Source organism: Setaria viridis, chromosome 3 (genome assembly GCF_005286985.2).
Source record: "Setaria viridis chromosome 3, Setaria_viridis_v4.0, whole genome shotgun sequence".
NCBI classification, from domain to species: domain Eukaryota; kingdom Viridiplantae; phylum Streptophyta; class Magnoliopsida; order Poales; family Poaceae; genus Setaria; species Setaria viridis.
In genome coordinates this window covers 42,606,525-42,624,713 of record NC_048265.2, presented here as the reverse complement: position 1 = coordinate 42,624,713, position 18,189 = coordinate 42,606,525, and the positions used below count along the sequence as shown (strand labels likewise).

Sequence of the window (18,189 nt, the reverse complement as noted above, 5' to 3'; positions counted from 1 at the left end):
TCAAATGGAAGGCCGGCTTTTCCCGTGCTTTGCAAACCTGGAGATGCCAAGGGACCACACTGCGTATTATTTTGATTTGCCAGTTGTCATGCATCTCGGAGTTTTATACCAGCAACCTACCGATGGTACTCGAGGTAGTAGATTGGTTGGTGGGAAACCGTCGGATCTGGAACTTGAAGGTAAAAGCGAGGACACAAAATATGAATTTATACAGGTTCGGATCATCGTAGTAGTGTAATACCATACGTCTTGTTTGGGGTGTTGTATATTGCGCCCTGCGCTTGGGTGTTGTGTGGTGTTGAACTTCTTGGTGGTTCTGAGGGTTCTGCTGAGCTAGGTACCTCTGCCCTCCTTTATATACTCCAGGGGGCGGGATAACTAGTCGGTTATAAGGAAAAGTTCTAGTAGGATTATGTGGTATGAGTCCTATAGGATTACAGAGGAATTCTAGTAGGAGTCTGTCTTATTTCTTCCTTGTGGGTACTGGGGATCTATCCCTGACAAGCCTCCGAGCGCTTCATAGTCGAATGCAGCAGTCTTTGAGTACTTTTTATATTCTTGCCGAGTAGTTTTAGTGCTCCTCGAGTAATTTATCTGGCTGAATCTTCAAAATTTCTCAAAACTGCCATGAGGCTATGGTGTACTCAAAGCCTATAATCGTCTTGATTATGTAATTTTCATGTATGGAGGGCGGTGAAAGTCGCACTCCATATGGAGTAGCCCCCGACCTTAGATTGAATCGTAGAATCAGGCTGAGGTCAATAAAATTTTTAATTTTCTTCTTTCAACTTGAAAAATCAACTGTTGGGTGTAGCTTATCAGCCCCCGAGCCTTGAAATCATCGAATAATCAATTCAAGGATCTTGAATCTTCACGCAAGTCATCATCCGAGTAGTTTTGCAGCGTCCAGCCCCCGAGCTTATACGCCAGGTGAGCCGTGTAAGCCACGTCGAGTAGTTATTGATGCTTAGCCCCCGAGCTTGGAAGCTAGCTAAGCCAGTGGAGATATTTGGAGTAGTAATTGGCGCTTAGCCCCCGAGTTTGGAAACTAGCGTGCCTTTGGAGGTACACTAAGCGTCCTGGAGCGTCATCGCTGAAGCTTGGCCTGTAAAAGGAGATGCATGCATTATGTAGCATATTTGTAGAATATTGAAAGGTACTGAAATTTATTCAATGCTGAATATAAATGTTTCGTGTCATGCTCTTGTTTCGTTATATTTCTCCCGAGTAGTTAGCTTGTTATGTTTAGGCTTTCAGTCTCTGTTTAGCCGTAGCCACTACGTGGCGAGATTTTTATCTCTTGTACACGTACAGGCACTGCCGTTTGCACAACTGAGATCTTTGTCTCGTGTATGTGTGCTAGTATTTACACATGACAGATGATCCGAGGCTTTCACGAATTAAGGCGTGTTCTGCTCGAGGAGATTAGTGACCTCGGGAGAAGATAAAAATAAGTAGTCGTCGTTGCGATAAAAGAGATTGTGCGTAAGAGTTTGCTGCCCTCCAGCGAGTAGAGCGCATATAGTGCGCATAAGATTTGTGCCTCCTTAGGGTGTAGCCGTTGTGAGCCTCCAGTATTTAGTGCATCAAATTTGTGGTCATTCCCTCCAAAATTCAATATGCCAAGCCCGTGGCGGTGCCTCCACAACTCAGTGTCCTAAACTCGTGGTTGTAGCCTCCGTAATTTGGTATACCATGCCTGTGGCTGTCGGTCAACATGCCCCAGGAATAGTTGGCAAAGTGTAGCTCTGGAGGGTAATTACTGTCGAGAGACATACACAAATCAGTAGTCGGCGCATTGGCCAATCATGCTGAAACAAGCCAGAGAAAAAATAATTATTAAAAAAGTGACTTAGCTTGATTCGTAGACGATTTATGCCAAAGCCATGGCGGTCATCGATGAAGCGTGACGGTTTATTGATGAAGCCGACTAGTCGGAGTCGATTCCGACTAGTTGTTGGTCACGTGAAATCCGCCCTCGACTAGTTTCTTAATCGAGACGAGTAGTTGAAGTAGTCCGTCCTCGACTAGTTTTTTAGTCGAGACGAGTAGTCAAAGTAGACCATCCTCGACTAGTTTTCTAGTCGAGACGATTGGTCAAGGTAGTCAATGGTGTGAAGTATGCCCCGACTAGTTTTCCAATCAAGGTGAGTAATCGAAGTAGTCATCGATGAGTCGATGCAGCCAGATGTTGGTATAATAGTGCCCACGTACATCTTTTGCATGTGTCAAGCAAAGGTCTTGGAATCTATTTGGTAGCTTCTTTGTTGTGCCTGTAGCACAATGCTCCAAGATTTTGTTTTTCCAGGAAGTACTCGGATGGCATCCTTGTCTTGATCTTGAGTTGCGTCAGGTCAACAATTTTTCTTTATTGCCTCCGAGACAGCCCAGAGACGGCGGCCAATTTTCTTCCAGTGGCGCAGGCCAAGTACAACTTGGTGCCGAAGAGGGCGATTCCAACTAGGCTCCGCCTTGTACTCTGGGACACGAGACACCCACTGCCCTGATCAATTCCATGGAACGTGTCATCTAGGTGCGATAATTAATTAGCCTTCTTCGACTCCGCTTGGGATTTGATGTGAACAAGATGAGTTGCTGATTTAGTAGACCAAAGAAAGGAAACACGCCGTGCCCGTAATCGATTTTGATGATGCCAACTAGTCGGAGTCGATTCCGACTAGTTGTTGATCAAATGGAACCCACTCTTGACTAGTTTTTTAGTCGAGACGAATACTCAAAGTAGTCATCGGCGAGTCAATGTGGTCAGATGATCGAAGGTCTTCGCTGGAATCTTTAGTTGTACGTAGTTGTTTTTTACATCTTTCTTGGTACTCTTTCATGTGCATCCTGCAAAGGTCCATTAAATTGCTCTTTCGGCTCCTTTTCCTTTAGCCTCTGAAATTTTTTGATCTGACATACGCATGCATCATCACACATACGCATGCATCATCACAGCTTCTTCTTCTTCGTTTCAGGTCGGCCAATTGGATTTGACTTCTAACTTTTGCTTCTAAGTTGCCGCTTGATGATTCCGATTCAATTCTATCCGAACTTGACCTTAGGCTGAAACTCCGACTCTGCTTCAGAACAAAGTGCCTCAATTCACTCATGAGATCAACACCTTGTCGGTCTCCACCAACGCCAACGCAGAATTTTTTTTATGTTCCCGCACCCACATAGGACGTAGCCGACGACCTAGTTGTTCGTAAACTCGGCGATTTGCTTCAAATTGGAACTCAGCGACTTGTTTCTCGTTGAGTAGATTGATTTTGAAGATGAGATCCTTCAAGCTCGCCTGATGATCGGTTAACATCATGAATATGCAATAAAGCAAAGAGTGAAGAAGCAGCAATACGTGTTTTGAGTTATCTTTCTTTTTTCTTCTAAAAAAGCAATAGAAAAGAAGAAAGAATTCCGTAGTGTGTATCAACTTCATCTTCTTGCATTGCATCAATTTCATCTTCTCCACAACCTCATAGACCTTATCACTAGGGAAAGCCAATATAGTTGATCCCTCACCAGATGAGGCTGGTGACAAGTTCCAATTGTACTTTTGTTGACCAATATCTGACTGAGAAATGAGTTGATGAACCCTCATGGGTGGTATTACCAGAAATAGGAATTTTGCCATTATTCGATGATCCAACGCGCTAAGGGAATTCATGTTCTCAGTATTGACCATTACCCTGGATTCTTTCCTACCCTCAATTGTGCCACCTTCTTGTTACTCGCTGGCCGAGTATCAAAATGGTATAGCATCCGATGCCTGTAGATTAATGAATGTAGTTTATAACTATAATCTGGGTTATAACTCAGTCTGTTTATTAAACGATTCTCGCCTTCTAGCAGCTTCGGGTAGCCTCCCTTAACCCTGCTGGATTCGAGGGAGTCGTCGAGCCTTCAATTCATTCGGCACTCACTGGTAACTTCCAGGAGCCTCGAATGATTCCGACACCCTCTTCAACGCTTCTGGACGGTTCTCAACTGAAAAGTAAACTCAATTTGTTAATAACCCGCTTTGCAAATTTCTTTTTCAAGTGCAAAAATGATGAAAGGATCAAGGTCCCTTTCTTTAACGATTGTGGCCTTTTTTTAACTAATTTGTTCTATCCGCTTCAATTTTTCTTTTAGCCTCATCTTCATATAGCTGGAAAATCAGTGCAAATAACTCCACCATCAACAGTTCCTTCCTTGGCTAAGAATAATGCTATCCGGAATTGCAATTATATAGTTGTAGATAAGGTAAGGCCCTTCCCCTCTATCCAGTTCAAACCAATGGCAGGAAATAGCACTAGCGAAAAGGAAAAGGCTAAGCAGATTTGATAGAGGTATACCTCATCATTTCCACCTCATCAAAGAAAAGAAGAACAAAACCTGGGACGAGGACGGTCGCGAATGCAAATGCTTATGGTTCTAATCAAGTGAAGCCAATGCTAGGAGGTTGAAACTAGAGGTTACAAGGCATGACGCTGGAGAAAGAGAAGCAATCCCCCAAAGGGAAAAGGCTTAGTCACATAGGCAAGTAGGGCTATCCAAGGGAGAAGGAGCAGTAATAGCTTTTAGTAGCAGGCATTCGATGTAGTAAAAAGAATAGGTCTTTTCTTTGAGCAGGCTATTGGCAACGGAAAGAAGCAGATAGCCGGAGTAGAGGTAGCAGGCTAAGGCAAAGAAATGAGCAGTCCCAAAGGAATGAACCGGAATATCCACTTTTCAAAAAAGGAATTAACTGAAGCAGGAAAGAAAACTAGGGTAGTACGGAAATTATAATTAATTCAATTAAACTTCCTCTCAAAAGCAAATCAGATAAATAGTTGTAGGAAAGTAGGCTACGGCAGGTGTTGCTTAAGGGGGTTCTCCTTTCCTATTCTTCTTTGCTTACTTCCTTTCCAAAATACCAACCCTACTTATCCCTTGAAACCCAAGCTACTGGAAAACCTACTTCTTCCTATTACCCTACCCTATCTCAGAAAAGGGCAAACCTAAAAACCCTCCTTTTTTTCTTTTTACAGCTACCTACTTCGGGAATAATACCTACTTTCCAAGCTTGAAACAAATATACCTCCTTTCCTGGTAACTCTAGATTGGAATCGGAATGACAGATATAAGCTTGTAAATTCAATTCAATTAGAAGAAATTGGATATGATCCAGATGACAGTGATGTTGTTTTGACATATTTGGACATTGACAGTCCTTTTTCTTCCTTTTCCTATCCAACCCAAGCTCTATCGGTCGTGGCTTTCTCCTCTGTTCAATTCTTTCCGCCCAAACTAATCCGCACTAGCCCCAAACCCTAGCCCTGTTGTCTGGATTCCCGATCTCTCTCCTACAAGAAAAACCTATCCCACTAACGACTCTCTTTGTCTCATACCTTGCTAATGGTTTACTATTCCAGTTCTATTCTTGAATCGTAGTGAGATTATCTTGCCTCAGAGCACCGAGCAAACAGCTAGCCAGCTTCTCCAACAATTAATGCTCTACAGCTTTGTAATTTCCCTAGCTTACCACAAGATAGAGTTTGAGCCTTATTGGATAATACATATCTTTCGACACCTGAGAATTTAGAGAACCTTTGGTAGAAGGCACTATCTTACCTACTTTGGTTTTGATGTGTGGGGTGCTATTGGCTTTGTTTAGGATAAGTTCGTTTTTCTGGCTTATTCTATTTACCACTATTCTTTTACTTTACTTTGAGAAAAAAGAGAAATGAGAGTTTCGCCACTTTTGTCTATGCTACTGGTACCTGGTTGGAAAACGATTCGAGAAGTGAGAACTAGTGACGAAAGGCGCTGCTGTGCTTATTTTCATGCCAACAGCCTTCTATCTATCTGGACAGACTTTGAACAAAGGGCAACGTAGAACTTGAAATTCTTTATTCAAAGGCTTGACTTTGATACAAGTAGCATGGTAGGAAATATACTTGGTCTCTTTAGGGTTGTACCTAGTATAGCATTGTTATAGGTACTTTTGATCTGCAGATTGTACTAGTAACTATCCCCCTGAGCTTTGTGTTGATACTCCCACCAATAAGATCATAATCCCAATATCTGAAAAAAAGAGATTCTAACAGTAGAACTAGTCAAGAATTAACTAAGAAAAAAAAGATTTAAGCTGTAGGCAAGAAATCTATTGTCATCTATTCAATGAAAACACATTATTTCTTTCAAATAGAACTATATGACTATCTTCGGTGCTTACTGGCACAAAGCAAGTGGGAAGATCTGTAGTCAACTTATTCTGGCCTAGGTAGGACGAGATATGTTGTAACTTATATAAACTTATTATTTGATTACTTTGCTTAAGACATGCAATCAACAACTTGATTTTAATAGGAAAGACAGAAAGAACACTCCTTGCTTTGATTGGTAGCAGAAGGGAGGGCGCGTTGCCTGCCTTCATTTTTATTGGATATTCGACACTAAATGAAATGCAAATGCATATGAGAGAACTTCAAACTACTTTACTTATTTGCAACAGCAAGCTGAATAATAGAATAAATGAGCAAGGAAGGAATAGGAAGGGAAGAAAGAATAGGGTTGTCGCTGATACACTGTTTGGATTAGATGTCACAATATCGGTTGTAGTATTTCCGCTCTTTCTATAAGCTAAGAGAGATGTCGCATAATCGGTTGTTCATGATCTTATAATTCATGGACCAAAGTCGCAAATCGCTTGTTCTCATTCAAGCATGAGTTCGTTCAAAGTCGGCAACTGGCAACCTACCGAGGGGTACCCAAGGTAGTAGATTGCTTGGTGGGGAATCGTCGGACCTGTAACTTGAAAGTAAAAGCGATGACACAAGATACGAATTTATACAAGTTCAGGCCACCATAGTAACGTAATATCCTATGTCCTGTTTGAGGTGCTGTATATTGCGCCCTGCGCTTGGGTGTTATTTAGTGTTGAACCTCTTGGTGGTTCTGAGGGTTCTGCCGATCTAGGTACCCTTGCCCTCCTTTATATACTCCAGGGGGCGGGATAACTAGTCGGTTACAAAGAGTCCTAGTAGAATTACGTGGTATGAGTCATAGTAAGATTACAGAGGAATCCTAGGAGTAGGATTCCGTCTTCTTCATTCCTTGCAGGTACTGCGATCTATCCTCAACAATGCATGTATTTATTCAGAATGTGTGAAATTTTGCCATGACATTTAGACAGATACATGCTAGGCGCAATTGTTGATGCAATGCAATCAACAATACCAGAAGGGATTGACCACGTAGCATTAGACATCCATGCATCGCTTCTCATATCTCAGTCGTCGACCATACTGGATTATAGCATCATTTAGTACAACCTAAACAGAGGAAGTTCAGTTCGACAGTTACTGAGCTCGACAATGTCATGGCAACTAAATCCTAAAACCTCCTTCACGTCCACTGATTCAGTGATTCTTAACCATCAGTCGGTTCGGACCTCTGCTTGGTTTCATCCAAGGTTCATCCTGGCCATGGATAGCTCACCTAGGTTCAGGTTCCATCCCATGAACGATGAACCAAGCCACTGGCTATGAGTCCCGGCTCAGTTCAGCCATGAACACATGCACAGCCAGCTATAGATGATGTTAGTCCAACAGTCACTGAGCTCGACGATGACATGGTAAGTTGGCAACTAAATCCTAAAACCTCATTCCCGGAACACTACAAAATAGGCGCTCTGGTAGCAGAGGTACCGGAGCATCTTCACTTCCCTGTGGATCTACCATCCCTTGGAGATGCATGGCTCTTGGAGGTATTGCTTCAGCTATCACCATCCGAGCTAGCGCCATCCTCAGCCTTCATGCTTTCTTCAGCTTGGCATCGCTTCCAGCAACAAAAGTAATGCCAGTTACACTTCTCACATGAAGGCATGAAGCATACAGGGGGAAAAAAAGACATCAAGTTAGTGCATCAACCTCTTGTTCGGGCAATGCAGTGTGCAACCCTTCTCACGGTGTTCGACTTCTCCACATTGCTCACACTGAAGCTGCTCACTCGCACCTGGTTCCTGGCTTGCTTTGGTCGTGTACTTCCTCTTCCCAGCTCCTTGTTTCGGCCGCGGTGCCAGCAACTTGAAACCAGGGTCCACTTTAGGCCACTGCGACTTGTCTGGCATAGGTGGAACCACACCACTATATGCGGCCCTGAATCTCTCTACAGAGTAGTACTCATGGACAAAGGATTCGATGTCAGCATCTGTCTCTGTAGTTATCCAAGCCAGAGCATGGAGGCAGGGCTTCCAGGTTAGTTGCCACTCCCCGCAGCTGCAGGTGTGCTCGTTCAAGTCCACCACGTGCCTCCACGGCATCATGTCCTGAGAGTTGCCGGAAACTTCACCGATCTGCAACCCGCATCTAAAGGCCTTGATGTTTCTCAAACTTGTTGCTTCTGCATTAAGTTGTTGAATAACTGCAGGGAGAATATTGCCCGAGAGCTTGCTCCCAATATTCCTCCTATTGTACCACACCTCCATTGTCATCTGCCTCAACCTATCAACAATGTCAACCACAGGCATGTCCTTTATGTTCGTAGTCCATTCGTAGTAACTTTCAGCTAGAATGTTTTCACGAAAGGGGCGTTCATCTGTGGAAATTGCTAATCCTGGTAGATTTCCTATAGCCTTGTTCAACTGTTCCGTGAACCAAGTCCAGTTATCGTTCGAATCAGAGTCGAAAATGGCCCATGCAACAGGGTACATCCAATTGTGACCATCAAGGGCACAAGCACATGCCAATTTCCCTGAGTACATACCATCCAAGTCCGTGAAATCGAGAGCAATGTCAGGTCTACAGCCATTTTTGAAGCCATCTATGCATGGCTGCAAAGCAAAGAAAAGCTTGTCGAAGTGCACATCAGCTCCACACATCTTGGTGGAAATCTCCACAACTGAGCCTGGAGACCTGGAAAGAAGTGCAGCCCTGAAATTGTACAGTATCTGAAAGATCTCTTCCCAAGACAGAAAAAGCTTGTTCAAAGCTTTCTGCCTTCCAGCCCATACTGTGGCATAGCCAATCTCTACACTATAGACCTCCTGAAGTTTTTCTTGCAACTCTTTTGCTCCAAGATCTGGATTCTCCCTCAACCAACCAACAACCCTCTCTGCAACCCATTTTTGAGATGCCATTGAGGTAACAAGGTTACTAGTAGACACGCAATTATGCTCTTCAGGCATCATGCTAATCTGCAAAATAACAAACAAAAAACAAATTAGATAAATTACACAAGTTAGGCAAGTTAGCAAGTTAGAGTAGTACCACAACAGCTGGTAGGCCCGGCAATTTGCGAGCCACAATTCTCCAGGGACAGCCTGTTGCCTTGCACTCAGCTCTATACCTAGTCTTATCAGTCTTCACTTTGTGCACCTGAAACCCCTTGTTTATTCCATGCTGTCTCAGTGCCATCCTGAAGTCCTCCATCGTAGGAAAACATTCATTTACCTTGATTCTTGGATTTTCCTTGTCATACACAATGTTGGGCTTAACATCTGCACAATCATCAACTGGAGTTTGTGCAGCAGCAGTGTCAGCATAAAAGATAGGCTCCACCTGAAGTCCCTCACTTTGATTTTTTCTGGCTGCTTCTTCTGTGTCAGCTTCAGCCCTAAGCTCAATATCCACAGACCATCTCATTGTCCACAAAAATATCCTCACCATCCATCAAAGCACAATCCAAATTTCCCTGAGGTGGCACACTAGGACTACGGCTAGCTGCTGCATGTGGCTCCTTTACATTAGTAGCTGCTGCATGCAACTTTGTGTGCAAATTCTTTGCATGGATACCTGCTCCCTGCCACTCCATAGCATGAACACATCCTTCCTGTGGGTATGCCTTCTTCCTGCATGCCAATTTTAAATATTCAATGCTATAGGCAAGTTGAAAACAAAACTGGGAAGTGGGAACACTGTAAATGTGCATTCTAGCGACAAATGTAAAATGCACTCATCTTCTGAGATGTGGGGCTCCAAACTGTGTGCAAACCAAATACATAAGCTGTAAATTTTGAAACTTCTATTGCTCAATACAAACGGTACATCGGACTACAAACAGAAACCCCCTCCAGTACTAGTAATACCATGGGAGCTAGATCATCACTATTTTTCAGACAAGCAGCAACCAGCAAAAGTTATACTAGGAAAATGAGTTGTGGACATGAGAGTTTCAAAATTAATAATGCTGCATAGCATCAAAACCACCGATACCATAAAGATAAGCTCTATACTGCTAACAACAAAAGCCAAATCGAATGATGTCCTGTTTGTTGAGAATAATCTGTTTGCTTAATGCGATAGAATGCTCGTGAGCTGTTCAGGAAAGACAAGTGCTTACTGCAGCTTCTGTGCATAAAAGAACCTCCTCTCGGAATTTATCTCTGCGCCAGGAGTTTTCAGAACTTCGCTTATCTCCACCATCCTCATGGTGTGTTGTGTCATGTCCTCCTAAAATCAAATTTCACAAGTTTAATGCTCTCCACCAATCAAGTAAATCTGGCAGATAATGATGTCAGGAAACTGTAGCCAAAGACATTTATATACAATCAGGGAAAAGCCTATACTCTAAGGTACATTGTTAAGAAAGACCCTTTCATACTTATATCTATATGCACTGACGCTAAAGCAAGCATCAAAACTGATATGTTAATTAGAAATAAGCGGAAGAATCATGTGGTTACACATTCAAGCCCGCTACCAATATCCAGATGGCATTCAAGTTCTCAGGGAAACACATCATTGGCTCACATCAACTGGATGACAATAACCTAAGCAGATAAAATTTAACTCAATCACAAACCAGCACCAACTTTTGGTCACAGGTTACACAATTCCATCTATTTTATACAATGCAGCGACGCTAAATCGACAAGTTGCAAACCAACATCATCGAAATTCATAGTTTCGTACAGCAGCATGTAAAGCGCATTACAAATTACCAGAAGTCAGAAGAAGCATGGCAAGAACAGCGGGAGAGGATTGGAATAGGAAGTGAGGCGAATACCCACATTGGAGTAACCGTCGTTGTTCAGCGACCCCAGCACCCCCTCCGGCGGCGCCACCATCGACGGCGACAGCATCCTCCGCATTCGCCCCCAAAATCATAAATCGCCGCCGCCACCCACTGTGCCCCCCTGTAACCCCGAACCCCAGAGAATTCAGGCTCACCGGAGGATCGTTCTACCGGCGGGGGATCTCACCGGTGATCCGGGAGAGTCGCCGGCGCCCACGGCGGAGGCGAGGGTTTGTTTGTTTCTTTTCTTTTTTTTTTAGGAGATGAGAGACACGAGGTAGTCACGTGCTACCGTATTTTACCTCTATGACGAAACTGCCCCTGCCCCTCCTCCTCCTCCTCTCGCCTCCCGCCGCCGCCGCCGCCCCGCTCCGATCCCTCCTGCCACCCGAGCGCCGCCTCGCGGCGATGTCGTCGGCGACGACGACAACGGCGCCGGTGAGCGGCGAGTATCCGTCCCCGGTGTCCCCGCCCTATCCGGCCGTTTCCAAGGATGTGGAGCTCCGGCGCGCCATGACCGCCTCTGCCCGCTCCGCGGTGTTCGCCTCCGCGGACGTGGTGTTTGAGGACGAGTGGCTCGCCGTCGTCGACAAGCCAGCGGGAGTCTACTGCGACGCCCTCCTCACCGCCCTCCCTCGCTCCGCCGCCTCAGGTGAAAAAAAGAAAAAAAAGTTATCCCTTCTGAGCTCTGAAAATGTTTCGCTTTTAAACATTGGAGAATATCTAGGAGAATTACGAATTACAATGAACAACACATTAGACAAAAATTGCAATTTTGCTTTTTTTTATCACAGGCATGAAACAACCTGAATTCAAACGTTCCTTCTCGTTCTCATATAGCATGATCTTTAATGCACTAGTGTCACAATTCCTACTATCGAGTGTCGTGTACAGAAAGTATGACATGCTATGATGACAGTTAAAAATACAATGTGTAGACTTGAGCCACCTGCACAAGAAGGAAAAAAATGATTTAGAATCCATTCCCAATATTGAATACTTATTCAAGAATCAAGAGCTAGAGTTATGTTCAGTAGATGCAGAAGCAGAAGGGCATATGTTGTGCAATTGGTACAGACAGATGTATCATTGTTTTTTAAAAAAATTATAATGTATCATTGTTTAGAGCCCTTTTTTAGTTTACTTTGCCTCGGTTTCTAATTGCATACAAGCAATATCAATACAAACTAATGACTGTATGATTCTACTGAATATAAGTTATAACAATGGATCATTTGGGGCTATATATTTTTATCGTTTAGAATTTGTGTGTGCAACTCTTCAATTACTCAGGAGGTTTGGAATTGAATACTACTATTTCTCACCTAGTCTCCCAAATTGTACGGAATTAGTTATGGTGAGTTAGTAGTTAGTACCTTTCCTAAGGAGTATAGTTTGTACTTTTGATGCAACTGTTGCCAGGCTGAGGTGAGGAAACAACTTTTTTGATCAATATTTAAGTGGCCCGATGCATATTAATATCGTAATATTGCTTTGCTATACTTATCACCTAAATTTCAATATATCAGACCATATTGAATTATTTATTTGCATTTTTATTGTTTTGCCACGCTGTTTCAATTTCTAACTATAGGCAAATATTTTTGTGACTTGCAGGGGATTCAGCTACAAAACCTAACCTTCACCTTGCCAACAGACTGGATCGTGATACCAGCGGTCTCATGATTATTACCAAATGCAACAAAGTTGCAGGGAAGCTAGTGAAGGCATTCACTGATCATAAAGTCAAGAAAGCATATCTTGCTCTTTGCATAGGTTTCCCACCAACGTGGGAGAAGATTAAGATATGTTCTGGTCATGGGCGGTCGAAACATGGTGCTTGGCGTGTGTATGCTATGCCTGACATTGGTCGGTCACTACCAGGGGGCTCTGTTGTAAGGGACATGAGCACACAATTTGAAGTTTTAGGGGTCAACGGTAAAGGTCAGTTTAGAGAACCCTACAACTTTTTCACCGATGATATTGAGTCAATTACTGTACAAGAAAAGGCACCTGCCCAGACTTGTAATGATGATGTGAAGAACAGTGTAATTTTGGTTAGAGCGTACCCTCAAAGTGGACGGACACATCAGATTCGCCTACACTGCCAGTATCTTGGGTTCCCAATCAGAGGTGATGTGAAGTATGGCGGGGTGATTGAGTGGAATGGATTGGAGTGTGATGGCCATGCATTGCATGCAGAGAGCTTGTCATTTGTACACCCTGTCACAGGATTGCCCGTCACTTTCCAGTCACCTCTTCCTTCATGGGCAAAAGATTTTATCTCAACGATGGAGTAAAGTTCCCTTGATCTTATTGTGATACACAATGCTCCAGTTGACACTGAGTCCACCAAGGCTGTAATTCTGAACTGCCAAAAGCGTTGTGCCTTGGAGCCCCTGTCTGGGAGTAGCATTGGTCAGTGATCACCTTTCTTTGGGGGATGTTTATCAAAATCCTTACTTTATGAACAGGTTATCACAAATACTGAGATGATTGCCGCAGCACGCTTTTTTACTTCAGACTTTAATTTTAGCATTTGTATTTTAGAGACATTATAGGTGTCTTGGCAGCTCGACTGGTGGATGTTCAAAATCTGTACTTTATGGTTAGGATATCACAAATACTGAGATGATTGCTGAAGCGCGGTTTTTGACTTCAGACTTTAATTTTAGCATTTGTATTGTAGAGGTATTATAGGTGTCTTGGCAGCTTGACTGGTGGATGTTCAAAAATCTGCACTTCGTGATTAGGATATCACAAATATTGAGATGATTGTTGTATCACAATTTTGACTTCTTACTGCAATTGTAACATTTGTACCAGAGATATTGAGATGTTTATAATATTGTTTCAACAATGTATGTGGTCATGTTGTACCATGGGATACTCTGTTGTTCAACAAGATGTACAGAAAATTTGTCACAAAAACATCCAGATATTGAAGTTACTCTTCAAAGGCATACCAAAATACAATTTTTCAGTAGCTCAAAAGCAGGTGAAGTCCTGCATTTGAACTAGTTCTTGGTTTGGATGGTCATTTTAGCAAAAATCAATTACATCTGCAGACTAAAAAATCTGTGGTTCCTAATGGAATTTTCAAGAAGTTTAACAAAACTTGCATAATCGTGTGCTCTGTCAACTGAGAACAAAATTGCAAATCATTTGGTAACCAAATTCTGCATCTCATGGTTAATTTGCTTTTTTTTGGAAGAAGCTTCATAAATTTGTTGCTTCCTACTGTAACTACCAAAAAAACTGCAGAAGAAAACATTAAAACGGGGGCTGAAACCCAAATTGTTCTCAGCTCCTCATGTCATCCTTTCTTTGATGCAAACGAACCACGGGGAAATTTACCCCAGTGCACCTGATTATGTCCCTCCTGAAGTTACTAATGTTCTTGAAACATACAATCAGTTCATGGTAGCATGGGTGAAAAATTCAAAAATCATGTCCCTCAGGCTATTGCATCAGAGGGATCCCTTTGCTCTGCTGATCAGCTCCTCACTCTCTCCAGCGGTTGCCGCAGCTGAGGTTGCAGCAGACGAAGAAGAGCGTCATCCCCTCCTCACCCCTCACGGTGGCCTGCAGATCAAGAAGAACCAGAACCATGGTGAGGTCTTGTCAGTCCGAAGTTCCGGCCATGGCCTCTGAAGAAAGCGATGCTTGCTCAGAACTGTGTGTGAATTATGTTCAGTTGCCATGGTCTCTGAAGAAGAAGGAAGGAGGAGGTGACCGACCTGGAAGAAGACGGCCTCGCCGTGGCCGCAGACGGCGCAGCGCACGTCCTTGGTGCGGGGCAGAGTGGGGTCGCCGGCGACGTCCTGGAGCACCTGGGTGAACTCGCCGGCGCTGTGGTGCACCACGTTCCGGTACACGCAGTTGTTGTCCGCAACCTCCTGCACGCAGTTTCAGCAGAGCATTTCAAATTGCCGACCACATCAGAGAATTCAGAAACTCCCATCATCTAAATCCAGTCCAAACTCCGAATTGAATATTTATACATCCTCGTCAATTCAACCGGTGCACACAGCATCAGTCTACTCCTAAATCTGACAACAGTACATTTTGGACTGAATCTGTCTTTTCTTTACCCCGTATCCAATGGACTCCAGGCTTCAGAGTCCCATCTGCATCTTGCTCGAGACTTCAGAGAGATATTCGAATGAATCGAAGAAGAAGCTGAAGCCGACGATGGATCGACGAGACATTGGATGGGGTGGAGAGGAGGAGAGAGGAAGAGAAGAGCTAAGAACCAACCTGATGGTCGCAGTTCCGGCAGGCGTAGAGGAGCACCTTCTGCTCCCGGTCCTCCTTTGGGTACAGGATGTTGTTGCTGCCAAGAAAGAACACCGAAATGAGCCTCTGCTGTCACTACCGAAACCTCCAATCCCAGCTGAAAAAGGAAACGAGCAAGGCGACACGACATCACCGGGCACGGCGGCGCCGTCGTCAGCGGCTTACCATTCACGGCAAAACTTCATGGTACTCATGGCTGCTGACGGGCTTGACTGATTGCTGCTTGCGAGCAAGAGGGCTTGCTTGACTGCCGCGTTGACTCCTGCCTGGCTATTTCAGATCTTGTTCTTGTTGGTGGACGGAGCTGGCTGGGGTGAGCTGAGCTGAATCGAATTCCTCTTTGCAGGAAAAGGGGATGATGCTTGGGAATGGGTGCTGTTTGGATTGGAGATTTGGTCAGAGGAGGTGAGCCAACACCAAGGAGGCAGAGGCACCACTAGTAGCCATTTAAAAATGGATGAACGGAGGGGAGAATAATAATATTAAAATATCCTTTTCTGCTGCTTCCGTGGCGATGCCGTTGTCTGCCTGTCTGTGGGAACACGAGAGAGAGGAAGAGAGTTTTACGGGGACTCGCAATCTAACGTCCGAGTCTCACAGACCAATGGCCACCGCTCCAGTAACTACTCCCTCCGTCCCGTCCCTTTTTATTTGTTGCTTCCCAAGCGACAGTTATCGAGGGACTGTTTGGGAAGGAGTGTTACCTCATTTGAGGTGTTAACTTTAACACCCTCAAAGGAGAGACCGCTTCAGCTTATTCAGCCGGCTTATCAGCCATCAAACAGTATTTTTCTCTCACAACAAATCAGCTGTTTCAGCTTTTCAACCGGCTTATAAGCTGAAGCGAACAGGCTGGAGGTGTTAAACTTTAACACATTAGGGTATTTGGATGGTCTACTAAACTTTAACATCTTAGGTTAGAAATGACAATTATACCCCCACTCCCTCTCCTTCCTTCTCTCTCTTCTTCTTTCTTCCCCGAGACAGCAAAATGGGCACAGCCCCTCCTACCGCCTGCGGCCAAGCAATTGGCAACGGACCAAACAGCCCCCTCATCTACGAACGGAAATGCGGGCACACGGGCACACGGCAGTCAAATTCAAACCAGAAGCCACAAGGCTCATCTCCAAATTTCGAATTCGCCCAACCAAGCCGGCTTACCCCCATTCCCCACCCTTCCAGAGAGCCCCCGCGCCGCCGGCCGCTGCCTCGCCAGCGGTAGCGCCCGACCCGCCGTGCGAAAACCCTAGCGGGCCCGAGCTGGCGGCAGCGGCCCACATGGCGAACCCGGGCCTAGGGCTCGGCCTCGCGCCGTCGGGCGCGGAGCCCTCCGTCGGGGCACCGCTGCCTTCGCGCCGCGCCTGGCAAAGCGGCGCCACTCGCCCGCCTCCTCCCGCTCCCCTGCCGAGGATGCCGACGCGGCAGACGCAGCGGCCGCGGCTAGCAGCTTCGAGCGCCTCCTCGACCAGCTCGTGCAGATCGAGGCCGGCGGCCTCGCCCGCGCCCGCGACAACCCACCGCCCGCGCGAGGCCGCCGCCCGGGCAAGAGCAGCGCGGACCGGCGGTGGCGGGCACGGCGGCGGCGCGTGACGGGCAGACCGGCGGCAGCGGGTACAGGCGCACAGCGGGAGGGAGGACGCGCTGGCGGTGGTAGGAGAGAGAAAGGAGGAGAGAGGGGGGGTCAACCAGGGAATAAGTGGGGAGGGGAACCACTTTTAACACCTTTGGCACATTTTAACACCCCCTCCATGTGTTTATGAAAAGAGAGGTGTTAAATTTTAACACCACACTTTTAACACACCTGTTTGGGAGCCAAGGTGTTAAAAAGGTGTTAAAAGGGAGGTGTTAAACTTTAACACCCCCTCCCAAACAAGCCCTAAGAGATGGAGGGAGTATATCACTTTTAGCTGCCCAATCGTCTTTTTCGATCGCTTATCTTGCCGATAGCACTCCTGTTTACATCAACGGATCGGTTGGTACCTAAATTGGTTGATCGTCAAGCGTCAATTAGGTTCAAACTTACTTGCTCGGTGTTGTATCTTGTTGACATACTCCCTCACTCTCTCTACCAAGGATATGTATATTGGTGTTATCCAATACTCCTTCCATTTTCAAATTGCATATCGTTTTGGCTTTTTTAAATTTATAGGTATTTGTATGCATCTAGATATACACTATGTTTAGAAAAGTAAAACAACCTACAATTTGGGACGGAGAGAGTAGATTATCTTATATTAATACGTAATTTTGAGATGACTTAACAAACAATCTATAAAATGGGTTTCCTTTTAATTTGTTTCATAATAATTATATTTCCTTAAGTAATGTATAGAAATAATATGAGTTGCATGATAATCGCAACTCGTATAATGGTAGAGTAGTAGTCTCACAATCTTAAAATTTTGCCTATGAGACGGTAGTTTCTAGAACAACTATGAGGCTCTAGGAACTTTTTTGAATGCTTGATCAATTCATGGAATTTTTTTCTTACAAAAGCAAAAGGCTCAAAGTAAATTTCTTCGTACAACAACTCTCAGGTGCATCTAGCATTTTTAGATTTGATTGTCAAAGCTAACAACGAGTCGGGTCAGGATGTAGCACGTCAGGTAGGATGCAGAAGCGGGACCACTCCAATTCAAGAGGTATTCCGTTGAATGCCCATTATTTCTACCAAAAGATTTTGCATATACAAGCTACACCATATACATCTACTCGAAAAACAAAAGTTGAGACACAATAACATGCAATTCAGCCCAAACCAAACACCAGCCCACCTACCAAGCTCCTGGCCTAGTGGGGTGGAGTGCCCCAAATTGTCTACCCCCGGCCCACTACTGCTCAACAAAGAATGGCTTCATAGACTTTACGTGACCGACACGCGTGCGGTCCCAGTGTCCCTCTCCCTCCTCCTCC

General features: G+C 44.7%; 3 protein-coding genes across 4 annotated transcripts; 1 reads left to right on the top strand and 2 right to left on the bottom strand.

Moving 5' to 3' along the window:
• Nucleotides 1-7,223: 7,223 nt before the first annotated feature.
• Nucleotides 7,224-11,249, bottom strand: LOC117848591 (uncharacterized). The gene is made up of 5 exons (XM_034730052.2): nt 10,973-11,249; nt 10,303-10,412; nt 9,231-9,811; nt 7,893-9,157; nt 7,224-7,800 (listed from the first exon to the last, which is right to left on the bottom strand). The coding sequence occupies exons 3-5, from the start codon at nt 9,627-9,629 to the stop codon at nt 7,776-7,778; spliced, it is 1,689 nt and encodes a 562-aa protein (XP_034585943.1). The 5' UTR covers nt 9,630-9,811; nt 10,303-10,412; nt 10,973-11,249; the 3' UTR covers nt 7,224-7,775.
• Nucleotides 11,250-11,268: 19 nt separating this feature from the next.
• On the top strand, nt 11,269-13,841 carry LOC117848592 (RNA pseudouridine synthase 1). The gene is made up of 2 exons (XM_034730055.2): nt 11,269-11,629; nt 12,595-13,841. Exons 1-2 carry the CDS (start codon nt 11,284-11,286, stop codon nt 13,275-13,277), a joined length of 1,029 nt encoding a protein of 342 aa, XP_034585946.1. The 5' UTR covers nt 11,269-11,283; the 3' UTR covers nt 13,278-13,841.
• Nucleotides 13,842-14,250: 409 nt separating this feature from the next.
• Nucleotides 14,251-15,839, bottom strand: LOC117848593 (DNA-directed RNA polymerases II, IV and V subunit 9B). Of its 2 annotated transcripts, none has more exons than XM_072292860.1 (4): nt 15,442-15,839; nt 15,238-15,313; nt 14,718-14,876; nt 14,251-14,627 (listed from the first exon to the last, which is right to left on the bottom strand). In XM_072292860.1, the coding sequence occupies exons 1-4, from the start codon at nt 15,468-15,470 to the stop codon at nt 14,553-14,555; spliced, it is 339 nt and encodes a 112-aa protein (XP_072148961.1). In that variant the 5' UTR covers nt 15,471-15,839; the 3' UTR covers nt 14,251-14,552. The 2 variants fall into 2 exon arrangements, with proteins under 2 accessions (XP_072148961.1, XP_034585947.1); XM_034730056.2 differs by having other exon boundaries at nt 14,251-14,562; nt 15,442-15,821.
• Between the last annotated feature and the right edge of the window lie 2,350 nt (nt 15,840-18,189).

What these genes read in the sequence shown, in the direction of transcription:
- LOC117848591 (XM_034730052.2), bottom strand. Translation starts at nt 9,629, where the DNA reads ATGGTGAGGATATTTTTGTGGACAATGAGATGGTCTGTGGATATTGAG. An exon ending in CGGGCCTACCAGCTGTTGTG is followed by an intron (nt 9,158 to 9,230) that starts GTACTACTCTAA and finishes GTTATTTTGCAG; the next exon opens with ATTAGCATGATGCCTGAAGA. An exon ending in CTGCATTGCCCGAACAAGAG is followed by an intron (nt 7,801 to 7,892) that starts GTTGATGCACTA and finishes TGTTGCTGGAAG; the next exon opens with CGATGCCAAGCTGAAGAAAG.
- LOC117848592 (XM_034730055.2), top strand. Translation starts at nt 11,284, where the DNA reads ATGACGAAACTGCCCCTGCCCCTCCTCCTCCTCCTCTCGCCTCCCGCC. An exon ending in CCCTCGCTCCGCCGCCTCAG is followed by an intron (nt 11,630 to 12,594) that starts GTGAAAAAAAGA and finishes TGTGACTTGCAG; the next exon opens with GGGATTCAGCTACAAAACCT.
- LOC117848593 (XM_034730056.2), bottom strand. Translation starts at nt 15,470, where the DNA reads ATGAGTACCATGAAGTTTTGCCGTGAATG. An exon ending in GCCGGAACTGCGACCATCAG is followed by an intron (nt 14,877 to 15,237) that starts GTTGGTTCTTAG and finishes AACTGCGTGCAG; the next exon opens with GAGGTTGCGGACAACAACTG. An exon ending in GCGAGGCCGTCTTCTTCCAG is followed by an intron (nt 14,563 to 14,717) that starts GTCGGTCACCTC and finishes CTTGATCTGCAG; the next exon opens with GCCACCGTGAGGGGTGAGGA.